The sequence below is a fragment of the Choristoneura fumiferana genome, chromosome 7 (genome assembly GCF_025370935.1).
Source record: "Choristoneura fumiferana chromosome 7, NRCan_CFum_1, whole genome shotgun sequence".
NCBI lineage: Eukaryota > Metazoa > Arthropoda > Insecta > Lepidoptera > Tortricidae > Choristoneura > Choristoneura fumiferana.
This window is the reverse complement of record NC_133478.1, coordinates 12,089,060-12,113,669: the sequence shown is the minus strand read 5'-3', so window position 1 is coordinate 12,113,669 and position 24,610 is coordinate 12,089,060. Positions and strand designations below refer to the sequence as shown.

Sequence of the window (24,610 nt, the reverse complement as noted above, 5' to 3'; positions counted from 1 at the left end):
GAATGTAATGCTGCCTGCCCGTCTGTCTGTTACCTCTGCACGCTTAAACCGCTGAACTGATTTAGATGAAATTTTATTTGGAAATAGTTTAAGACCCTTGAAGGACATAACATATGTTTTAATCCCGGAATATTGTATCGTCCAGTAATAATAAATAACCGAAATCTTCGCAGACGAAGTCGCGGGCAACAGCTGGTCCAATATAGTTATTTATCATGAGACCTTTTAGAATAAATTTGAAAAACTCCGATACCGCCATTCTAAGGCAGATTTTAACGGACTCTTGGCAGCGCTAACACCGTTATGGTTATAAAAAATTCATTAAATGCTTTATTTTGATTAAAATATTCATCGATAACAAGCCTCTAATATTGCGAGTCTATCAATCATCAAGCAGCGTAAGCAAATGCTTGGTTTTGTAACAAGTGTCAATTTCTCACTTGAAGAGGGTATAGCCTGTTATTATGCCTTTGACAAGTTAACGATGCTGCCATCCTTCGACACTTTGTGAAGGAATAACTGGGAATTATAATAACATAGGACGGAAATAAATTTCATAGAAACTGACTAACATAGACAATGGAACTACGTATTAACAGATAATTAGAGAGTCTATTATTAGATACGAATTGTTATTTGTGTTTATTTACAGTCAGATCGCAACTTTATGTATTGGTTGTACATTTTTCTCATTATGTACCCGAAGTGGAAGCAGTTGTTATTTTTTCAATTCAGTAAATAGGTAAACAGTGGTTCTCGAAACATCAGCAAGCTATAGGATGTTGCGTTTAGTAAAATCTGCTCATACAATTCAGGACTAAGGACGTTGGGTTACTATGTCATTTACAATGTTTCTATTTATCTATATAAGTATGTTTATCCGTTGTCTAGTATCCATAGTACAAGCTTTGCTTAGTTTGGGACTAGGTCAATTGGTGTCAAGTGTCCCATGATATTTATTTATTTTCGTAAAAATCTGAACAGTTTTAAAAGTGACTAACAATCTACTTAAGATTAAAGCTCGCCTAACATACAAAGCTAGCTAAATTTAAATTCAACGTTGTATTTAAGCATCAAAAAGTAGCACAACGATATAAGGGCAACGTACTACATAAGTAATAATGTTAATTGCCAGAATAGTCCCAACCCACCTAACTATATCGGTAGTCATTCACGATGACGCGTGCCGTGGTTCTTATTACAATGTCATTAATGTCTAATTTTGACAAAATCACGCGTCTTCGTGGATGGCACTAGGTATAGCTCAGTTTATATAACCGATTAAGATATAAACATAAACATAGATAAGACGCCATCCAGCGAGCAAGCATACTTTACGTCTATATCCAGTTTTGTTTGACTAGAGGCCCCGTAATCGCTTCTTCGCCACTGTTTGTACCCCAATTCAAAGTGCCCTCTCAGAGTAAACAGTACGTGCTTCCATCGTTTTCCAGTCGTCTTAAGTCTCCACTTGAGTTCCAACATTTAAGCCAAAAATTCCAATTTACAGATAAGTACAAAATTCGTTTCGAACTGAACAACACTTGCAAGTTCTGTATCTCTATTCACTTACGAGTACAGTCTGTCAAGGATGAGTTTCTATTTTCTTGAAACAAGTAAGATGAGACAAATGTGGTTTGTTCTGTTCATTCGATATGTTTCTTTAGGTCATGTTTGTTGTTATCTACTTCTCATGATTTTATTGATACCAACTTGCTTAGTATACTAAGTGACGTAACGAGACATTTTACTGGTTTTAAATCATTAAGTATGGCGAACAAGCCGATGCCAATTCGATTGAAAGTGCAGATGCAAAAAGAGTATGTTCCAATATTTCTTAAAAAGTTTTGTGGACGACAAACCAGGGATGTCTGTATTGTATTACCTCCATATTTGTGTTCTCTATCAATAGTTCCTTCGTCCACCTTACGCAGCAAAAGTGGCCCTTGTTTATTGTGTTCCGGCCGGTCACGTAAACAGATACTTTTTATCTTTTTCAGCGACAATTTGAAGGCAGTGCGCGGCGAATTTTTGCAACCCCACTCTTAATTTAGGGGGGAAAATTTGACGTAGATAATACCTTAGTAAGGCTTAATTAACTTTATTAGAATTTATTTGGTGAAACGTGCCCCGGAGCGGTACAGAGCCCTTTATCCCTGGCGATGGCAAAACGGCGAAATCTGCTTTCAGGCACGTTAATGCGTTAATGCGCTTAGGCCGTACATTGCTATCTTTTAATTGCTTTATGCTGGCTGGATAAAAATATTGCGTTGAGAACACCTTGTTACGTTTTTCAAATTCGCCACAGGTTTTTTTTGGTGCCGATTAATGTAATCGACACATTTCAGTGGCAACGTTATTTTGTACTTATAGAGACAATTTAAACTTTAGTGCCCAAAGTTAACAAAGCCTAGACTAGACTCTCACCGTACTCAAATTTTATCCTGAGATGAGAAGTAAATAGTGAACGACACAGAATCTAAATTTAAATGGAACATTAAACCTTTGAACGATCATTGATACTTTAAAAAAAAAACTGATATGATTTAACCACAGCCGGTGGGATGTGAAAAGGGTTTATCAAATCGATCTCGCCAGAAACTACCCTGTTATGAGCTGCGTAGGTACCTACCTCCGCGGTAATACCTTAATATAAATTAGTTTTCAGGGGAGCAGCGGGTAAATTGTACGTAGATACTCGAAATAAAATGAACAAAGGGCTGCCCTAACTTTGTATTCCTAATAGCTCATATTGCTTTCTTGATTGTTTAAACGCTTTCCCCTTTTCTGTATACAATTGGGTGGGATTCATTTCATTCGGAGATGTTCGTAATGGAAGTTTTGCGGACGATATTCGTTTTTTTTTGTTTCGAATAACTGTTGCAACAATTCACAAACATGCCGATTAAAGTTACTTCAATTGTGTATTGTTCACGGTTGAAATTTTAAACAAAACATTGACGGCTGTGGTGCAAAATAAAGCCTTGGTACATGATGGATGGGTAAATTTTCCTAAAAGCTAGCGGCAGAAACACTGAAAAGCGGGCCACTAAAGCATTCCACTCCATCCTGCCAATTTTAAATTGTCAAGCGAAACACGGTTTACGCTCTATAAAATCCACACGCGTTTGTTTCAGTTCTTTTGTTTACGTAAACCAAAAAGGTTTGAAACAAAAGCGAATTCGCTCAACTTATTGATGTCATTTGCATCGGAGTCTGGCTTCGTCTGACCGATGCCTCTTTGCGGGTTCAAAGCCAGTGATTTACCATGTCAGGGGAGGCAAACACTAGACGCGGAATGTCGGCATTAGTCAGTGTTGAGCGCAAGGGCCCCGTAGTTTGTTACTCCTGCATGGAGGAGGCGATTATTTGACCATCATTTGGCATTCAAGCCACGCTTTTCCTGAAGAGGTTTTATTCTCGACACTGTCCCTTCTTATCACTTTGTCTCGAAATAGAACCGGCTTTTTTGTTTTGGTCATTCGGTAGTCTGGTGCTTTCTTAAACTCGCTATGTTATCGTCACTATAAGGTACCCAAGACTGGATGAGATTGATCGTGAACTGTGATTGCTATCAGCTCATAGAGTATTTTTATTCATTACGAGATTTTATCACACTGCTCAAAAAACATTAGCCGTTCACTGAACAAAAAAAAATACAAACAGCGGAACTTAGAACCTCCTCCTTTTTTGAAATCGGTACTATTTGATTCTTAGATTCGGTACTGTTTTTGTATCCACGGTTTTTACAACTTAATTTTTTCACTCTGCGATATTTTATTTTCGTTTTCTTACGTTTCAGGTACGGCATCATAACAAATTGGTAACATTCTTTTCATCATACCGCGCGTGAGTACCTATTGTGCTGGCTGAGTGCACGACAGTCATCAGTTTAAATTTGTACCGACGTGCTCCGAAATAGGAAAATGGATGGATGGACCAGACCGTCAAATACAGTACAATACGAAGCCTACGAAGCACTCGCCTCTCACACGATTCCAATTTACCGTCCCACGGGAAATAGTAACAGCGTGTTTAATATTCCTGCGTAGCAGTTTCAGTAAAATTTCAAGTCATATTTACTCCCAGAAACATGCAACGAAATCGACTCCATTTATGAGCAAACATTCATGAACGGTTTTCATTTCCATCCATCCACGGAATGGATGTGAAATTTATGATTCCCCGAACACGCGTTGCCGGATACTGTTAAAACAACCACCACCAGACACCACCACCAACACCAGATAAAAATCAATGCCTAAATGAAAAAAAGGTTTTACTGGAAACCAATAAAGTTGGAAATCACGTGGTTGCAGCAACGCCTGCTACCTTTGTTACTCTTGTTGTAAGTAAAAACATTTGAACAAAAAGGTTTTTAAACCGTTCATGAGACTGGGAATCCTATTGGTCTTGGGTATGACGCGCGCTGTCGTCTCTTTCCTAGTGGTTGAATCAGTAAAGGACGCACTGACGGACAAACCGCAGACCTGTTCGATGTCCCTAGTCTATATCGTTTGTTTGGCGATCACGCAGCCCCACAAGTGCAGGCGAGGTGTAATTAATCAGGCTTAGTATGTATTGCGCTAATGCCTGATGCTAATGAGTGTTGCGGAATGGGTATTCCATTAATGCATACGGATTGAACGGGTTAAAGAAATGTTTACTCTTTTTTTAATAACAGTGGTATAATTGAAGCTTTTTTTTTAACTATTTGTTCCAATAATATTTTTTACAGAGGAGTTACAACTAAAGGCTAGGATGCTAGGATACCCTGTGTTACAGGAACCTTACAAAGTGATAAGTGATACACTGTTAATTGCTAGAAGTCGCACAGAGAAGACTAAACTCCCCGCTCCGCAGCAAGTTCTTTATATTGTATGTGACATATCTGTGATGCCGTTTCTGCTTATTCTGTGCAATTTCACAAAAACAGAATCATAAAATTATTTGACACATAACACACACAGTTAACAGAGAGCCGTAAAAAGCGGGGTTAGGCTGATAGTGCATTGAAAATCTATTGAAGTAAAGAAATAGAGAAATGAAAGAGTTGTCAAGTTTATAGTGAACTAGCTTATGCTCGCGGGTTCGTCTATGTGAAAAAATATGCGATAGTTTAATATCCCATAGGAATTTCGAAACGTACGCTACAGAATTGAGTTCATGTGATTCAGTGGTTTTGGCTGTGCGTTGATAGGTCAGAATAAATGATTTTATAACTATTTACAGTTTAAAGCAGGAAAGACAAAAATAATAATAACATGTGCTACAATTTTATGTGATTACGATAAAGAATCAGTACCTATATCTAACCCCGTCTAACAAAGCACGACACACAAGTATACAATCGTCTAAATACACACAAAAATAATGCACCATCAGACGATAGTGCAACAATTATTTTTAATTTTTGGCCATTCTAAGCCCATTGCTTCGGATCTTGGCAACGTGGTATGCATCATTGACTAAGCTATCCGTCATTTGACAGCGCGACGACGGAGAAAGCAAATGGTGCGCGTCCCTCTCTAAGGGGGCTGCGATGCTAATAAAGAGAGAAATTACTTTACAAGGTAATGTTGCAAAAACATTACTTAATAGTAGATTGTGTCTTAAGGGCGGTAAACAAGGAATTACGAACGAGAGTCTAATAAGCCCGAAGTCGAAGACTGAGGGCTTTAATGAGTCGATGTTCGTAATTCTAGTACCGCCCGTGCGACATAGAATGTTTTTCATCACATTTGCGAGTAAATTTGCAATAGAAAAACTAAAAAAAATCTAAAATTGCCTATACCGCTGACTACGCTCTTGGCAGCGCCAGATCCGCTAATAATAATGATGATTGAGAATAATCATAATAATGATTCTTGAGACCACTTTGAAAACAACACGCGAAAATATCGGGACAGGTTTATTTTTTTCGTGCGATAATATTTATCGGTCTTGTGTGAATTTGGCGTGGGAGTACGAAGAAATATAAACGTAAAGTTCAAATAAAAGTCTAGTACCTCTTAACAAGTTATCGGCAACTTAACTGAAAAAAATTACCGTGGAATAGAAAAAATACTAACTCCATTGGCATGCTACGAGTATTAAAGCTAAAACTGTGTACTTATTGTGCTAAAACTTCTCTTGCCGAATGGGTTGTTTGATAGCTCATATACTGTCTGGTAATCTACAAAAGCCAGTTCAGATAGCGATAGCCAGTTTGGAAAAAAATTAGGTACTAACTAAAATCAATATGAATTATATGTTTTCTCTGTTCAAAGGCGTACAATTTGTTCAAGAGCCGCGACAAGTGAATTATGTTACTATCACTCTTGTACACCGGGTGTGGCCTGTAATATTTGAAAATAATTAAAACATAGATCATACTCGTCAATACGAACAACATTAGTTCAGTGACTTTTAAAAATAATTCTTTTTTTAATTTTTATTACATTTTAAAGTTTATTTAAAAAACCAATGTAAAGCAAAATGCTTGATGTTTGTAGCGTGACATGCGACGTCAGTTGTGTTCTAGGATGGCGTACATTGATAGCAGCATTTAATTTGTATGATAAAAAGGAAAATCTAAAGACTCTATTATTTTTAAAAGTCGCTGAACTAATGTTCAGTTTGACGAGGACGTTCTATGTTTTAACTTTTTGCTCGTATTACAGGCTACACCCGGTATACATAATTGTACATGTGTTTTCTATTTTGCTTACTATGTATTATGTCTTGTAAGGTTTCAATTAGCATCAAATGGCTCGAATTTACGTGATCTAAACTATATAAAATACTACGAATAGGTACAAACAATTAAATTAACAATCAATACGTCGTGTTTATTGACATAGATAGAACGTCAACATACCTGAGTTAAGTTTGTCATCTAAATCGTTTACATCCGCATCGTGTTCGTGCTTATTCTGAACGGAAACGGTCGACAAAAAATTGAGAAGCAACAGATGTGCGGTCCGTTTTTTGCGGGTAGCAGGTGCTTCACATAAAGTCCGGTCTGTTTTTGTTGTTATCAGCTAAAAGGTAAATCGGAACTAATGTGATGCTAAAATATACGGGTTAGTAGGTAGCATTTCGTCTAAAAAGCATCTGGTCTACTTAGCAAATTAGCAATTGGTCTAAGTAGCAAGTGGTCTAAGAAGCAATTGGTCTAAGTAGCGAGTTGTCTAAGTATCAAGTGGTCTAAAAAAAAATCTTTGACTCACCGTCGACGGAGCGCGGAGCTCCTATTCCGCATGGCTGAGGCGCTTTGCGCGTTGACGCAACTCTAATTCGTATTTTACCGGAAAAGTACTTATTTATCGTGTTCTCTCAATTATCTAGCTTCAGTACCTACCCATCGTACAGCCGTACATTTTTCATTTTGACATTTGATATGAAAACGTCACTCATTTAATAAAATATCGATCGTCACTAGAAAGGGTTCCAAATTTTACCTCACGGATCACCAAAGGCAAATGAAACGGAAAAAATACCTTTCATGTTTATGATTACGATTGTGAATTTAGAATCGGAATGAGTAATGGAATACAGTTTGAAAGTTCAAGCCCAGTGATTTAATGTAACGGAAGAAATCTGATTGTTGAAGCGTGTCGTTCATTGGAATTACAGCAGATTAAGATGATCCCGTTCGATGGAACAAAATCGGTTGAAGTCATTAATGACGTTTTGTGTTACACTAAAAAATAAGGTTAGTAAATACCCGATACGCCATAACCAGTAGCCGAGTGCCATGTGGCGCCGAATAATGCTGTTAAGAGTTTAGAGATGTACGGAACTCTCGGTGCGCGGGTTCCACTCGCACTTGGCCGGATTTTTAGAAAGGAAATTCACAAAACCAATAAGCGTCGCATTGTCAGTATAATAGATTTATCTAATCGAAGGTTGTTGTTCTATTACACGAGCAACCTACAAAACCATCGAAGTTCTTCACAATGCATTAACATATGTTTACTCTTGCTTCACGGTTTCGCAAACTAAACTAACCCACTATCCCATTGTTGCGATAAAAGAACAAAAATTCCACAAAGCAACGCCAGTAGTTTATTCACAAATTGAGGTACAATGGCCAGCCTTGTGCGGTGCGTCGGGCTATTACACTGGCCTATGATATGACCTTTATGTTTATTCAAATTATTCAATATGCAAAATGTGAACTAGACAAAGCTTTCAAATATAATAGGAGTAGATGAGTAAGTGCTATAATTTTAATCTTACTTTAGAAAAGGTTTAACGGTGATTTGAAATGGAACATTTATTGTAATAATATACTCTGGTATTTTTAAATTCTTTCATGTATTCCTTTACTGTCATTTTATTTGTGAAAGTCATCGTTTAGAACTTGCAGTAGCCAACTACTATTTCGGCTAATAATGGTTGAATCGGGCGACCTGTCGGTGAAACACTGCTGTCTCCTGGGAACTATCCCGTCCAGTGATGCTAGGAAGGTTTTTTCTTTTTGTAAATGTTTTTTTTCCAAGCGGACGCAAAATGCAAGCGAAGCGTCTCCGTATCAGTTTGGACAAAAATGCTTTTGTATAATTGTCCGCCGTCCACCGTCCAGCTGTACGGTTGTCTGTAACGCTCTACAAAAGTCCCACTATCTCACGGGATCTCCACTGGTTTCGGGTATAAAAAGTATCCTAAGTATTAATCTAGGTTAATCGCTGTCCAGCCGTTTTAGCGTAAAAGTAAAAAAAACAAACAGAGAGACATAGACACACAAACTCACATACGCGTAGGATTACTCGAAGATCTGCCCTAAGCATTGTGTCCCGTTCCCATCCTGTCTTGCCTAAGCTCGAGGTTCAGCTCTCGGGCAAAGTGATCTAGAGACAAATGAGGAGCAGAGCACCTGATCCAGTACATATGGGACCGAGGGGACTGACGTTGTCCTTTAATAAATTAAATTGGGCCGTTTGCGCAAGGGATCTATGTGTAAAGATAATGCGAGCTGTCATACGAGATGGATTGATAATTATGGTTACCGTATGCGGGAAGGGATGAGTGGGAACGATCTGTTTCTGCGGTGTTATTGACTTTATAATTGTGTTAGTGAAGAGCGGATGCTCGAATAATATGAGTTACGTGTGAGAAACTAACCCTCTCCGGACCACCTTGCAAAACAAGGCCCGTGCAAAGCAAGGCTTGGTCACTACTGTAGGAATAAAAATAATCTTGATAAACTTTTTGCAGTTTCCAAAAAAGTAGATAGTACATAGCTAAAATTACAGTGCAATGACGATATAAAACCAAGTACAAGTGCTGCATTTCTTCGATTTAAATAAGTAACTTGTTTTTTGCGATGGTCATGGTCACGACAATTTTCTTTTCAACTTCAACATGACGGTTTAGAAATATCGGAAACTTTCACTGATTATGATATTGCTAGAAGGTCGAGCCTTCCAGACTGAGTCACAGATGACTCACGAACACTAAAAGTAGTTTTCTTATTTATTCCTACAGCAGTAAAAATTACAGTACATTTTTCGCAGGTAGTAGGACCTTGTGAAAGGTCCGCCCGGATTGCTACCACCATCTTGCTCGCTAATCCTGCCGTGAAGCAGCAGTGCTTGCACTGTTGTGTTTCGGCGTGGAAAGTAAGAGAGCCGGTGAAATTACTGGCAGTTGAGGTATCCCATCTTAGGCCACTAGGTTGGCAACGCATCTGCAATACCCCTGGTGTTGCAAATGTTTATGGGCGGTGGTGATCTCTTACCATCAGGAGACCCACTTGCTCGTTTGCCATCCAGTCAAATAAAAAAAAAAGATATAAATTTTGATTCTTGACTGGAGTTTAAGATATTGGAACATGTTAGCCAATCCAACACGGCTGACAGGAAAAAGGCCGGTTGTGATACAGAAATTAGCCGTTCTTTTAGTGTAGATAAATTACTGAGAGCGTGGAATTGTATAATAATATTTAGTGGTAATGTGTGTTTATAGACATTGGAGAGGGAGATCTCTATATTGTTGTCTCTCTTACTCTCTCTCACTAAAGTGAAATGCCTATAAATACACAATACCACTACATATAAAGAGTTTACATACATAATAATATGCAATTCCACGCTCTGGGTAATTTGTCTATAGTAATGTTAAATTTTTTGTCGTGCAACGGTCTTACTTTTTGAACTTCACCCACTTTATATAGTTTTGTTCTGAGTAGAAGTAAATATTCAAAACTATTATAAAGCCCAATTGAAGTTCTGAATAGTAAAGCAAAGAAGCAAAACGGTAATTAACCTAGCGTTAAAATCATTTTAGTGTTTCAGAAGATTATAATAAAATAGATATTATTTACCATCGAACCAAGCATCACTTCCTCAACTAACAGACAAAAAGAAGATGTTGTTAGGAACGAACAGCTTTATTATTCGCAGTTTCGTACGTGCCAGCTCGTAGCTTTTATTTCTCAGCGAGATGTGTGCAAAAAGTCTCTCTTTGACATCACGTTTGTAGGAGAACACGTGAAATTGTACACGTTTGTACATCCAAACCAAACACTTATTTACTTATGTAGTATTTAATCATTGTAAATCTTGGTTTAGTGTCAAAACTTTCAAATCATTTTTTTAAACAAGTTCCTGAGTGCAAGTACTTCCTACTATTAGTTTTGGATTTTAAAAACCGCAGTCTTTAATAAAGTATTCTAAATCATTATGAATAGGTACTAGTAAGGGGCACTATTGGGGCCCTTTATACTTAAATAACAGCAAACCCAGGACCGTTCTCAAGTTCTAATTTCACACCATCTCAAATTGTTATGTTAACAAGTGCAATTACAATTAGGCTAAGTCGAGACGACGGCCATTACAGCCACAGCCGTTTTGACCACATCCCCAAGTCTTGGCAATTAGTTGCTAGACGCCGCCGCACGTGCTGGGGCGCCACTGTCGCTCGTTACAACTACGTGAGACTAACTAAACCTTGTTACCGTGGTGCTGTAATTTGTGTATGTGTGGTTGTTTTGCTAATCGCGACTTTGCGAGGGATCCATACTAATTTATAAATGCGTAAGTGTGTGTGTTTGTATGTTTGTCCGTTTTTCACGTCGAAAGGAAGCGAGGGATGGACGTAGTTTTTGGCATAGAGATAGTTTATGGGCCAGAGAGTGACATAGGCTACTTTTATCTCGGAAAAATGCACAGTTCCCGAGGGAACAGCGCGCGATAACCAAATTCCACACGGGCGAAGACGCGGGCAAATAATAATAATAATTCTTCATTCATTCATTTCTTTCTTTATTTTAATGTTTCTTTTCTTTTCTTTCTTCATGTTTAATATATAATGTTATACCTATAAGCTTGTCTGTTTTTTGTATTTTTTTGTTGTGCCGAATTTTAGTAAATAAATTTATTCTTTTCTTCTTTCCTAATCGTGTAGATTTGTTTGGAATGAATTAGGTTCATCATCATCATCAATACTTAATTAAAACTAATATGATCACACATAAGGAAACAACCTATTTGTAACCCGACGCAAAAAGAGGGGTGTTATAAGTTTGACACGAATCTCTTCCCCTCTATCTGTCTTTGGCATCGTAGCTCTCTAACCTATGGACGGATTTTGATGCGATTTTTTAAAGTGATAGCGTATTTTCTTGCAATAGTTCTTAGCTATGTTTTATTAAAATTGAATGAGCCGTTTTTGAGATATTGAACTTTGAAATAACAATGTCGGGTCTTTTGAACTTTACTAAGTTGCTTAGGTTAGGTTTTTTGACAAGAAGAAATTAATTATTAATAAAACATACTCGTATGTTGTTAAAATACTCAGAATGTCTTTTTGCTTCATAGTTATACCTATCTTAACAATATTTTTATTGTTTTGGCTCAAAAACATTTAAAAAAACGTTCAAGTAACATTTATACCCGTGTAAAAACAAAATATAAAATAAGTTTCCTCAATTAAAATGCGACCTATTTCCAGAGCAATAAAGCGGCCTTTTTTCAGGGTTCGTGAAATTAAAAAAACGGGGGCACCTCTATATTCGCGATTAACTTTATTACAATTCATTTGGACAAACGCCCGCAGCCTACTAATGTCACCCTTACCCTTATCCTTTGCCAGAATCAGGCCGCTTGGGCCTAAAGAAATGTTTAAAAAAGAAATATATGAAGAAATGTTTAAAAAAATACCCAATTAAAAGTAATGGTTCTTTTCTTACATAAAGCTATCATAAGGTCGCGGGTAAGCAAAGTATTGTTTTAGTTCATTGATATGGACCTCCGCAAAGTACTTAACACTTGCATCAATATAATAATTAATTGTTGATCTACATGGTATTTAAATAGCTCTGTTAGCGTAATATTTATGAGGTTCTGTAGCATGAAAAGATTGATAAAACCAAAACACAAATCACCAATAAATGGAACTGCCTATTTATTACATTTAAGGTTTACACGGACCGATAATGCGTATAATTTTGATATATTTTTATAATGTTTTTTCTCGTGGATTGTATTAGTATGGTACGTACTAGGTACTTACTTACCTAAAACAAACTACTAGTATAAGTACTACTATTAGTATAGTAGGTGCCTGCCTTCCGACACCTAAACTGGCAAGACTACATGACAATAGAACATTTAAACACATTGACCCCTTGCTTTTTTCGCGATCTCGTAATGGAATAAAAAAATACTTAGATTAACTCATTAAGTTGCCTTAACCGATAATTTTCTGTATTATCGAGCCAAGTTTTCTCAAGCCCAGCAAATAACGGGTGTTACTCAAAGTGGCTCATTGTATTTATTTTTAACTCCAATATGCTACTTTCATTAAATAATTAGTTGCAATGACGTTCACTTTTCAAGTAATTACTACTATATTATATCACTACTTATAAGTTTACTGTATTACAAATTATTATTACATCGATATTATTATTTACTTATTCGTTAGGCAAACATATAAAAGTTATAAAGACCTAATTCTGGCTCTCAGCTTATATGAACCCTAAGGGCACATTGTATTTATTTTTAACTCCAATATGCTACTTTCATTAAATAATTAGTTGCAATGACGTTTACTTTTCAAGTAATTACTACTATATTATATCACTACTTATAAGTTTACTGTATTACAAATTATTATTACATCGATATTATTATTTACTTATTCGTTAGGCAAACATATAAAAGTTATAAAGACCTAATTCTGGCTCTCAGCTTATATGAACCCTAAGGGCATGTATACAGCCACAAAGGTTATTTATAACTTAAATAATTCTAATAACATGTACATTTTAGTCTATTGTAAAAGAAGAGCATTCGGAATTATATGTCGAAAAAAAAATACTTAGACTACTGGTGATATACTCACTTGCCTATTTCGAATACGATCAAAACTACATTGGTTTTTGTTTTTGGTCTCTTAGTTGGCCATTCCTTATATAATGACTCCCATTAATTAATTAAAAGACTGAGTCCAATCAAAATCAAATTCCTCGACGATTTGCTCGTTCATGTAAACTTAGCAGAAACTCAACCAACAAAGCGTCAGTAACTTCAGTGCACCTGACTCTTGCAGTAAAGACAGGGTTCTAGGGTATCGCGAGGGTTCCGTTTAAACTTATACGTAGGGTTCTGCAGGGCTGCATTTGACGAGTGCCGCGGGCGGCACCTCGGAAAATTGAACGGGAAATATAATTGGAAAATTATGCGGCCCCCGCCACTTTCCAGTTAGTGCATCTACCGGTTATGGAGTACCGTGGGGTAAATATTGTTTTCGCGTGTTAATAGGTTTAAAGGTGATGAGAGGATTTTAAATTGAAAAATTTCAGGTTTTTTATCCGAATGAGTATCACATCACTACGCTTGTGATGTCGATGTCGAGTGAAGATAATTTCTACTCTTGATAATGGTCACTTTTGTACAAAAGAAAAATACGATCAATGTATGGACTTAGCAATAATTTATTTCATTTTAGTTTAGGTACCATAGTGTTGCTAAGATGTCTAGCGATTTTCTTTTGTTATTAAATACTAGACGTTGCTCGCGACATCGATCGTTTGCGAAAAATTCGCCTGTTGAGCGCTCTGAGGAAAAACTAATGATTCGGTATAAAAGGTATCCTATTATTTTTTCTACACTTCTCGTATAATATTATGTTTGCAAAGTTTAATGGCGATTGGACAACAAGATGGAGCGACGACTTGGTTAAGATCGCGGGATCGCGGTGGATGCGGAAAGCACAAGACCGGTCTGAGTGGAGAGCCTTGGGGGAGGCCTATGTCCAGCAGTGGACGTCTCTCGGCTGACATGATGATAATGATGATGATGAATGGCGATTGGTCGTGTAGTTAAGGCTTGACAGGGGAACAATCAAACTCACTTTTGCAAGCCAATCATTTTTTACAAGCTATCCAGTTTTTACAAGCTTTTATTTTGAGTATGGTTGACATTATATTTAAAACTAGCCGTTGCCCGCGACTTCGTCCGCGTAGTATTCGTTTAGCTATCCCGCGGGAACTATGCAATTTTCCGGTATAAAAGCTATCCTTTGTCCTTTCCGAGGACTCAAACTATCTGTATACCGCATTTCATCTAAATCGGTACAGCGGTTTAGACGTGATTGAGTAACAAATATCCAAACATCTCCACAAACTTTCACATTTATAATATTAAGTAGAATACAATAGATTTACTGTAGTAAATAAATCAATTAATACCAGCTTACAAATCTACTGGCGAGCAAGCACTTCCAAACTAATTCTTAACTGAAAATCGAGGCTGCGGACAGCTCGACATATAAAATTGTTTCGAAATTCGGAGCAATATTCTGTTGTAGTTAGGTACCCGTATATATAGTTTCATTCATTTTAGAGTCTGTTATTAGTTTTAAGTTAGAAATAACCCATTTTAAGTGATCTCGTTAGCCGTTAGTTCTTCCGAAAATATTATTTTTGTTTTCTTTATCTTATTCGTCATAGCTTTTTACGCTTATTAGCTACTATTATCTACTATGTGTAGATCCACAGGCCGTGCAGAACCTATTTCACCAGTCGCTGTTGTTTGAATTGCCCAGTGCATTCTTATATTATACAGAATTCGGGATAAGATTATTATGGCCAAAGTAATTTTTATTTGAATTTCACATAAAAATATATTTTTTCGACAACTATTAATTGATTGATGTTTCATTGGATATTTATTTATTAATGAAAAATCGAGACCTCATTTTGAAACAAAAACATACGCATTGAATGCCTAAATATATTTGATCTAATACAAAGCTGCATGGTTACAAGCTAAATAAAAAAACATCTACCCCACAACATTTCCATTGACACACTGTCACTTCCTGCTTTTTTGACATGTCACATTTTCCAATTTCCCGACTGCCGTTGTCACATTTGTCGCGGGACTTTGTAATAAAGTTGCCAGAGTGGTAATAAAGTGGTTCGTGGTGCTTCAGCCAATTTCACTTGCCGTAAATCAACCCGTCACTTTGGAGAAAGTGTGTGGAGTATTAAATGAATATAACCCTGTTTTTCATCGACGACGTTTAACACTTTTGCAATCGATTTTACTAGCTGAGATTGTGTTCCAAGGAAGCGACAACTCTTTAGTTGTTTGCTTAGTTGTCGTTCTATTTGTTTAGTCGATGGCGTCATGTTAGTCGTTTACTTAAACGGAGTCAAGTGGACCGACACTGTTAATAAACTGTTTGCGATCAATCTCTATTTTACGCATAGTACCTCTCTGACTCGTTGAAAGCAAATAACAATTTTAATCTCTACTAAATTCAAAATAAAACTATATTTAGAACGTAATAAACGAAACTTCGCAATATAATTTCCCCTAACTCACGGGATTCCACAAATCACATTAGCTAACACGGGCAATAGTTTTAAAACACCCAAATACGTTACGGGAGGATCCACCAAATTTTCCAGCCACAATTACAATTCCTGTCTCAAGAGATTCGTGTTACTATCCTCATACGTCGCACTTAAATAATGGGAGGTATCTTACGGCTACACAATTTACGGGTGTTGGGCTGGAACTAAACTTGTACTTAGTTATTTATGCTGTAACTTGTAAGTTTGAGTGGGAATTTGAATTAAGGATTTGTTTTCAAACACTGTAATCGTTTTAGCGAGTACGCTGTCGATAATGTGGAACATCTTCAGATTTTAATGTCTTAACAGAGGCGCGGGGCACGTTTCGAGCCCCTCGGTTGACAGCTAAATGTTCAGCAAACAACACGTGATCGGAAGCGTCGAGATCAGCTTTCTGAGTCTTTACATACGGGCACACGCCGCTGAAACTGTTTGACTCCGGATTACGGAATGCTAAAAAATATCGGTAAGCTTTTGGTAAACATGGTGCGCCGAGGAAGATTTGGCGCGTGAGCGTGAGATAAAGATTCTTACGGTAAAAATAACGTTTAACAGTAGAAATCCTTATTCGCGCAAACATTTTTGCAGCCTTACTTATTTTTACAAGCAGACCTGCAAAAACCTCTCGATTGATCTTTTCCAATTCGTACGCTATGCACCGTCACAATGTACCTGCAACTTGCACGATTTTTCTTACAGATCTTAATTGGGCTAAGGAATTAAATACAGAGGTCCCAACGAAAATCTGCATTTTGTCAAAGTTGAATACTGTGAAGTCACGATGCCTTATTGGCAAACATGGGGGTGTATAATTAATCTGGTCAGACGGATGGTCGGGTGCGAGGTGCAGAATACAAATCACTGACGCCGAGGGACCTAGGACGTGCAATGAACGATATTGCGATGATAATGAAATTGCACACGTCGTTGAACAGTGCCGCAAATTAGTAGTTTCGTGTAAATGAAGCCGCCCTTTATGATGTAGAGTTCGTTTGCCAGGATATGTGTATAGGTTATAACAGAGCCATAGTTAGCGAGAGTTATGTATGTATGTATGTAAATACTTTATTGGACATAAAACACAGAAATAATACAAAGAAAACAACAAAACAAAAGAGTAAAAAGGCGGGGGTATGTTGGGTTGTTTGAATTGTTAAGTTGGGTTATGCTACATTTTGTAAATATTTAAAGGACTAATAAATCAGCACTAAAAGTTTGCCATCTCAAAAACTTCATTTATTCTTTTCTTCACTTAGTTATTGCTAAGTGATCATGGCAGATTAAATATTAATTTAGTATTTAGTAAGGCACTCCCATATTTTGCTAAAAATACTCTCGATCTTCTATTTGTATTATTAAGTATTATTTAAAGTTTGTAGTACACTGTCGATACAATTCTAATATGCATCTTCAAAGCTAGACTCCCAATCAATATTTAAGTAATTAAATAATTTTAATTACGCTTTTCTGAAATCGGAGCGTTTATCTTCGCAAAACAAATTGGCATTCCACGCGGGTCGGCGTTTCCCTTTGAAGTTCCAAGTTTTATTGCAATGCGTACAAACGCAATAATTAGAAAATACTTTTACATTAATTAATCACAAAAAAAAATATTTTATCGAGCCTCCTTCCGGCGCATTCAAAAACAGAAAACAAATTTACGTCAAGACACGACAGTGATAACGCAAATAAAAGTGTGAGAGCGAGAGTTAAAGTAAAGCATCAACTAGCACAATACATGTTTGGTTGTTCACGATCCGTGAATTTCTTCATGTTCATGACTAAAGTGAGCTTAGCGGCGAGAATTAACCGTAATCGCTGCGTAGGTGGGCTGCCAAGACGACCGCCAACATCTGGCCGTTGAGACATCTTGTCACATTGTGATAAGGTTCCTAAATTGACCATCCGAAAATTTAGTCTGTTGACGACTGTACTCGTTCCTTCATTGTAATGACGGCAGCTGACCCTGTTGGGACCGTGTCGTGACGTCATCAAATTCCCGAGACCACCCGACGTTCCCAACCGCAATCTAATCCACCAATCAAACTCATCCTTCTTTATACAACCGAATATCTTCGTGAAAGTCAATTACAGTTGAAGTTCAGGTAATAAACAAATGCGGGGAAGGCATGTCGGTTTGTTTGCGGGCAATAAACTGAGCGTTGCAGCGGGCGGCAGGCATCAGCTAGTAATTAATGGTCTGACAACAAAGACAGGGGTGAAATTGGATCAATTTGCGAGATATTTCGCGATGCTGAAGACAAATAAAGTGGCAAATCAAATGTAGTACGCTAAAAATATTGCTTGGCTAATTACTTTGGAATATATTAATATTATAAATGCCAAAGTGTGTGTGTGCGTATGTTTATTACTCCTTTTCGCTAAAACGGCTTATGAGTTTGGATGATATTTAAACGTCCGAAGTATATAGCTAAACGTCTGTAATAACACATTGGCTACCTTTGGTATTTTCGTTGGACAACCTCTCTAGGTTGTGTGTGAGAGAAGCGTGAGTGTGCTCAGAAATTACTCGTACTTTTGCTAAGAACTCTGCTGTACCTACTACTACGAATTCTTGACAGACGAAGTTGTTAGTAAAAGCTAGTTGTAAATATAAAATAGGCTTTGATATGTAGATGTAGTATAATTTACACAAATTTGAATCGTAATATATTACCCCAAATATTAAGTTTCATACTTTTAGCTCGCACAGTACAGTCAGAACGGTTTCTAAAAACGACTCAAATTTATATATCCCATGGGACGCCGTAAATATCCAGAGCAATAACGGAGTCCAAAATGTTCCCCATAAAAATTCCACAAATTCAGCACATATTGAGTGGTCTCCATTTTGAGTACAATGGGTTTCGGAGGTGGCATCGACCCTTGTATTTAGCTATTGTTTTAAGTGGGCTACACTTCGTTACGCCCCTGCACTCAGCGGAGTTTTTGAGATCAGCCTTTTTATATTTTTAGGAGACCCTCACGCTAAACTGATAATGAAGGCGGAGGGAGCCGAGTTTAGTAGCATTACCCCGGAAATTTATTGTGGCGGATGTACTTTCGTTTACCGTAAATAGGTCCGTTAATGGTAATCCCAGGAACTGTAGCACCTGCGAGGTTCTAAGGTTGTATACGATGATTTTGTGCGGAATCATTTCGCTTTTCTTCGATTACAAGGGCTTTGCAAGATGAGTAACGTGTCTGCCCCAGGTGCCTTCGTGGCGCGACCCTCGCAGCCAAACAAACCAGTGGAGTAATTTATCTCATTTCCCTCAATTACGGCCTTTTCTGAGACGGAGTCGCATGTCAAATGGGGTGAACCCGGTTGTCAGATCTCTGTGTTCTGTTTACAATGTGTGATAATTAAGACTATGGCTTTTCTTAGTAGTTATTTTCCGTGTACTTTCACACTGCTATTTCTTAAATTTAAAGATTTCTGGATACATAGTATCAAAATTAATCAAAATGAAAGTATGCATTTTTTTATATCAAGAAAACAGCTGGGAAAGGAGCATGCGGGTCACCTGATGGTAAGTGATCATCGCCGCCCATGGACACCTACAGCATTATTAGGTCTACGGGTGCGTTACCGGTCTAAAAGGGGCTCTACCACATAATAATTTTTGTTTGGTAAATCGATCGAATCGGTTAGTATAAAATAACAAATTTTGTTAAGATGTTTTGTTACTCAATCGAGTAATAAAATCTAAAGTTCTAAACCAACTGAGATGGAAACTAGTCTATAATATATGGAGATAGTTTAAATCTCGGGGGCTAGTTTTTATCCTGGAAAATTTTATGATTCCCGCGGGACAGCAATAAACGAATTCATTGCAGACGAAGTCGCGCGCAACAGCTAATTCATAACCTAACAAGTGTATCCCATTATAATATTTTGTATAAAATTTTGTGTTAAGATCGTAATTTGATAGGTAGCAAAGCTACTTATGTGCTTAGCTGTAAAACCAACTTAACCGCTTCCCTAGTTCCCGGTTTAATTATGCACGCAGCATTAATTTTCGGCTTTTCGTCTATCGTCAACAGATTTCGGGATTTTCGTCTGCAATAGAAGACGGAGTACAAACGTGTTTGTTCCAAGTTTACCGAAGTTCCCCCGAGCTCATCGGAACCGAGGGGAAGGTGGGCTTAATTAGGAAATAATGCCTTCGCGATTAATCACAATACCCTGTTCGTACCCGCACTGTTTTATTCTCAACTTGTTCCAAAATAATGCCCTGATTGTCGTGCGGTCTTGAGACTGATTTCCAATGGGACATGGGCAGGGGACGTCTCCGACAGACCTGAAACTGCTTCGGTTCGTTGCGCCGATGTATTACGATTTGCCTATTGTAGGAAAGTCAAAGGTGATGTTAAAAGGTGTTTAGGGGAAAAGGGTCGTTTTTTATATCGAGTCCTTTTTCTGTCTCGAAAAGGTTTCACTGACTTATTTACACATGTACAACGTGAGTTTGGGTTCCGCACACAGCCGCGTTTCGAAATTCATGTCTACGTACTCGTAACAACAGAGTCTTGCTAATGAATTATCCGTCACGCATCCGCAAATCCAACCGAAGAGCTTGTTAGGAATTAAATGAACATAATTGGTAATACAAAACCGCGTGGGGAACCGGGGCCGTTATGAAGCATACAAATTTTCCGCAAACCCTTTAATCCGGCGCTCGCTTATTTCACTTGTCCCCTCGTTGGCGAATTTGTCCGCGTCCCCTCTCCCGATGCCCGTTGATGTAATTTCTGGGATGCCTCCAAGGTATAAATGTCTGCAAAATTCATAGAAAGCTTTGATGCGGCAGTACAGTACAATGTCTTTTTGTAAGGTGAAAGTTTTCTTGTTAAATATTGCGCTGGGGACCTTCCCAATCGAAAATTTATGGAGATGTGCACTTGTTTACTTGCAAAGTCGTGAAAGGTTTTTAAAAATTGAAATAGTGCAGCAACAGGTACTTGTGAGATACATTCCTATTTTATGTTTATGGCAACCCGCGCAAGGTGTATTTTCATAGTCAGATGTTCTTCCGATAGAAAATTGGATACTTTGTACGTGTACACTTTCCACAGTCGGCGGGAAACCCGGTCTTTCATATGGGAATTCAATACAAATTCCCCTAGCCAATTTGCATGCTTGTGTGCAGGAGGTTTTCCTCAAACTTATTTTTTTTATAATATGAAAGTTCACGTCCCACGTCCGTCGGCTTTCATCAAAATCTTACTAAATCAACATAAATCTTGTTTTTCGCCTCGTTTATTTCCATGAAGACCGACACGCTTTTTGTTTAAGAATTACGTCGAAAATTTATTGCTGAAATGACTTTTCCGATTTACTTTTTACGTAGGTTGTAGGTTGTTTTGTTGTAGACGTAATTTTCCTGGATGTATCGTATAAAATGCAGCTCGTCGGAAAACTCGTGGAGTGAGGGGCCGCGGAGACGTGCGTTGCATACTTAAAACATTGTAAAAAAACCATGCGGCTCGACTGCAGAAAAAATACATTTGTGATTCTGAACAAATGGTACTGTAATAAGTTTCTTGATGCCTATGTAGCCTCCCAGCAGCGGGCGTTGCGATACTTGTCAACAGCTTAGAATGCTACCTACGCACGGTGAATATGAGTATGATATTAGAAATAAGGGGCTTGTCGTAAACCCTATGGAAATTTTATTAACTTTTTACGTTTTATATGTCTTGCCATTTGCAATTTAACACAGGTTGAGTAGATGTGATAAAGTATGAAAACAGTAGAACACAGGCTAGAAGGAAATTAATCATTCTCGCTATAAATAACAACTCGAAGAATTTGATGGCTTAACTTCGAGTAGGAATCAGAGTTTTTTTTTTAGTTTTCCACCGCGCTTTTGGAAAGACCATTATTGCCTAGAATTGTGCGCAGTTTCTATTGACCGACTTAAAAACTTCAAATTTAAAATAAAATACAGATTAAAACTGCCAAATGAAAGTAAGTAAACCCATACATAATTCGTGTAGGTACCTACTCTAATCGTACAAAACTTCTATCAAATTCGACTTTGTACAATTGTACCTTTATCTTAATGTTTTTCAAAAGGGCTAAGATGAAAAGCTCCATAAAGGCCCAACCCACGCCGCTCGCCGCCATGTGTGGGTGTACCTAGGAAAACCTCTGAACTAACGAGGCGTGCTCGGATGAATGGCGCAGACACCCTCGACTACATCTCACGTACAGATACGATCTGCGGTGCGAGATCTAGATACGAACAGCACTAATGGACATAGGTGGGATATGGTTACAGGATTTTTGTTTATTTTCCACCGCTAAAATGTTATGAAATACCGGTAATTTATTATGTTTTAGGTAACGGATTCAAATGGGGTTGTAATTGTACTGATAGATAATACGCAATGTGGCGTCATGTCGTCTTTGTTTTGTAGAGTGCTGCTGTTTTTGGAATTAATACATATATAATCCCGTAATAGTCAGAGGCTCTGCGCTCGAAGTTGTTGACGACTATGTATACCTGGGACAAACGGTCCAGTTAGGTAGATCCAACTTCGAGAAAGAGATCACTCGTCGAATCCGACTCGGCTGGGTAGCGTTTGGGAAGTTGCGCAGTGCCTTTTCGTCCAAATTACCGCAGTTTGAAGTCAAAAGTCTTAGACCAGTGTGTATTGCCAGTGATAACATACGGATCTGAGACGTGGGCGCCAACGATGGGCCTCGTGAGGAAGCTAAAAGGGCTATGGAGACGGCTATGTTCGGGGTTTCTCTGCGACATGGAATCAGAGATGATGATATCCGCAGTAGAACTAAGGTTACCGACATAGCCCGAAGAATTGCGAAACTGAAGTGGAAGTGGGCGGGGCACATTGCTCGCAGGACTGATGGTCGATGGGGTCAGAAGGTTCTTGAATGGCGTCCTCGGACCGGGAGACGGGCTGTCGGTAGGCCTCCAACAGATGGTAAAAATCGCGGGATCACGGTGGATGCGGAAAGCACAAGACTGGTCTGAGTGCAGAGCCTTGGGGGAACAGCTAGTATAAGTATATTTGAAAAAAACTAGTTTGCGAATGTCGCCGTTCAGAACTCGAAACAAAAGATCGGGTTTCTTTTTCTTTTTCATAAGAATCTTTAAGAAAACGAAGAAAACTGACTAATCCTGAGCGACATTCACATTTTGGTTGTCCTGTATATCTTCTATCGGATATATGTAGATGTAGGTAGGTACATGTAACTAAAATGCTCAAAAACATGAAAGTTTAGTTTTAGATACTATTGATGTCTTGACCAATTAGAATATTTAACTTGTTGTAATAAATCACGTACAAGTCTTCAATCTTTCAAGTCTTTAAATTTTCCAACTCGCATAAGCTTAACTTTTTTTAAAGGTTGTTCCTTATATGAATTTTAGCTCGGAGTTTACCTACATTTCCCTGATGTAACGAAGTTTAGCAATATATATCATTTCTCGTGGAGAACGTGGTTTGGGAAATTGAAATCTGCATTGAATCACCACAGCAAGTTTTGGTCGTATGGTTCCGGATTTTAAACGTCCGAAGTCTAAGGAAAACCTTTACTATGCCAAACACGTTGTGAATGTTGATGTTATATCTTATAAACATTTCAAAGGTTTCACATAAATAAACTATACATATATTAACACAGACACACAAATTACGTATTGTAACAGAAATCACTTATTGAGTCAGTAAAAAAAAAAACTGTATCTACTTGTTAAATATAGCTACGAAGACGCATTGTCTAATATCATCGCACTAGCATACGTATACGTCTCTGGCTTCGTCTCTGTTGCAGAATTCCCCATCCTCTGGTTTTCTTTTTATCAGCGCACTTACTTGTACAAGTATAAAAAATAAAATATGACAAATGAACTTCAAAATGTAATTATACTTTTGTTCACACTTCCCAGCACAGATAATGCTGTAAGTACTTAATAACAACTAATTAACAACTTTGGCTGTTTCTAGTTACGAAAACGCGAGCAAGCTTTATTCTTTAGTGCGGTTGAGTCTACTATTCGTAGGGTTGAGTATAACTTTTACTAACATACTACACAGATTTAAATCAGCATAACTTTTCATACCCATAAGTGGAAAATTTCTAAACGCCTTAGGAAGTTAAATTAACTACCTACTGTTTAAAGTCTGATTATTTTGTCTAAAGAACAGTCTTGCCGTTTCTTTAAAGAAATTGCTATAAAGTTAAATTAAGCAGCTGAATCGTAGTTTAGCTCACTTCAAAAATGCTTGTTGTTGTCTTTAAAATGTGCGACATCTATAGAGCACATTTACTTAATATTTTTGTAGAACAATTTGTTTCTACTTTTTAATTTTTTGCGATTGAGAGTGGAACTAAATTATGCGCTGAATAACATTTAAAAAAAAACCGGCCAAGAGCGTTATATTTATATATTACTTATTTCCATTCCAATCGATTACTTTACAAACTATGTAATCCCATTTCTTTTGTCCTCAGGATGTTCAGCACAAAACCTGCGAATATTCCCGCTGCAGAAACAGCAGACGGTGGCGGTGGGCAAGTCAGTGGTGCTGACATGCCAAGCTGATGCACCGGATCCCGCGCTGGTTACACAGCCGCAATGGAAGGATCCTAAGGGGCAGATTATCAATGAAGCAGCGTAAGTACCACCCGTAATGTGTCAAGCAGCAAGCAACGCCAACCAAGCCAGTGTGGACGTATTACCACAAAACACAGATATTTGTGAAGTCAATCTCCTGTATGTA

General features: G+C 37.8%; 1 protein-coding gene across 7 annotated transcripts in view; it reads left to right on the top strand.

The window, feature by feature from the left end:
* Fas2 (neural cell adhesion molecule fasciclin 2) overlaps positions 1 to 24,610 on the top strand; it is a 125,042-nt gene that overhangs the window by 88,512 nt on the left and 11,920 nt on the right. For all 7 annotated transcript variants that reach the window (XM_074090193.1, XM_074090192.1, XM_074090191.1 and 4 more), the window contains exon 2: positions 24,342 to 24,504. In XM_074090193.1, the coding sequence (XP_073946294.1) occupies positions 24,342 to 24,504 (163 nt within the window). The remainder of the gene's footprint in view (positions 1 to 24,341; positions 24,505 to 24,610) is intronic.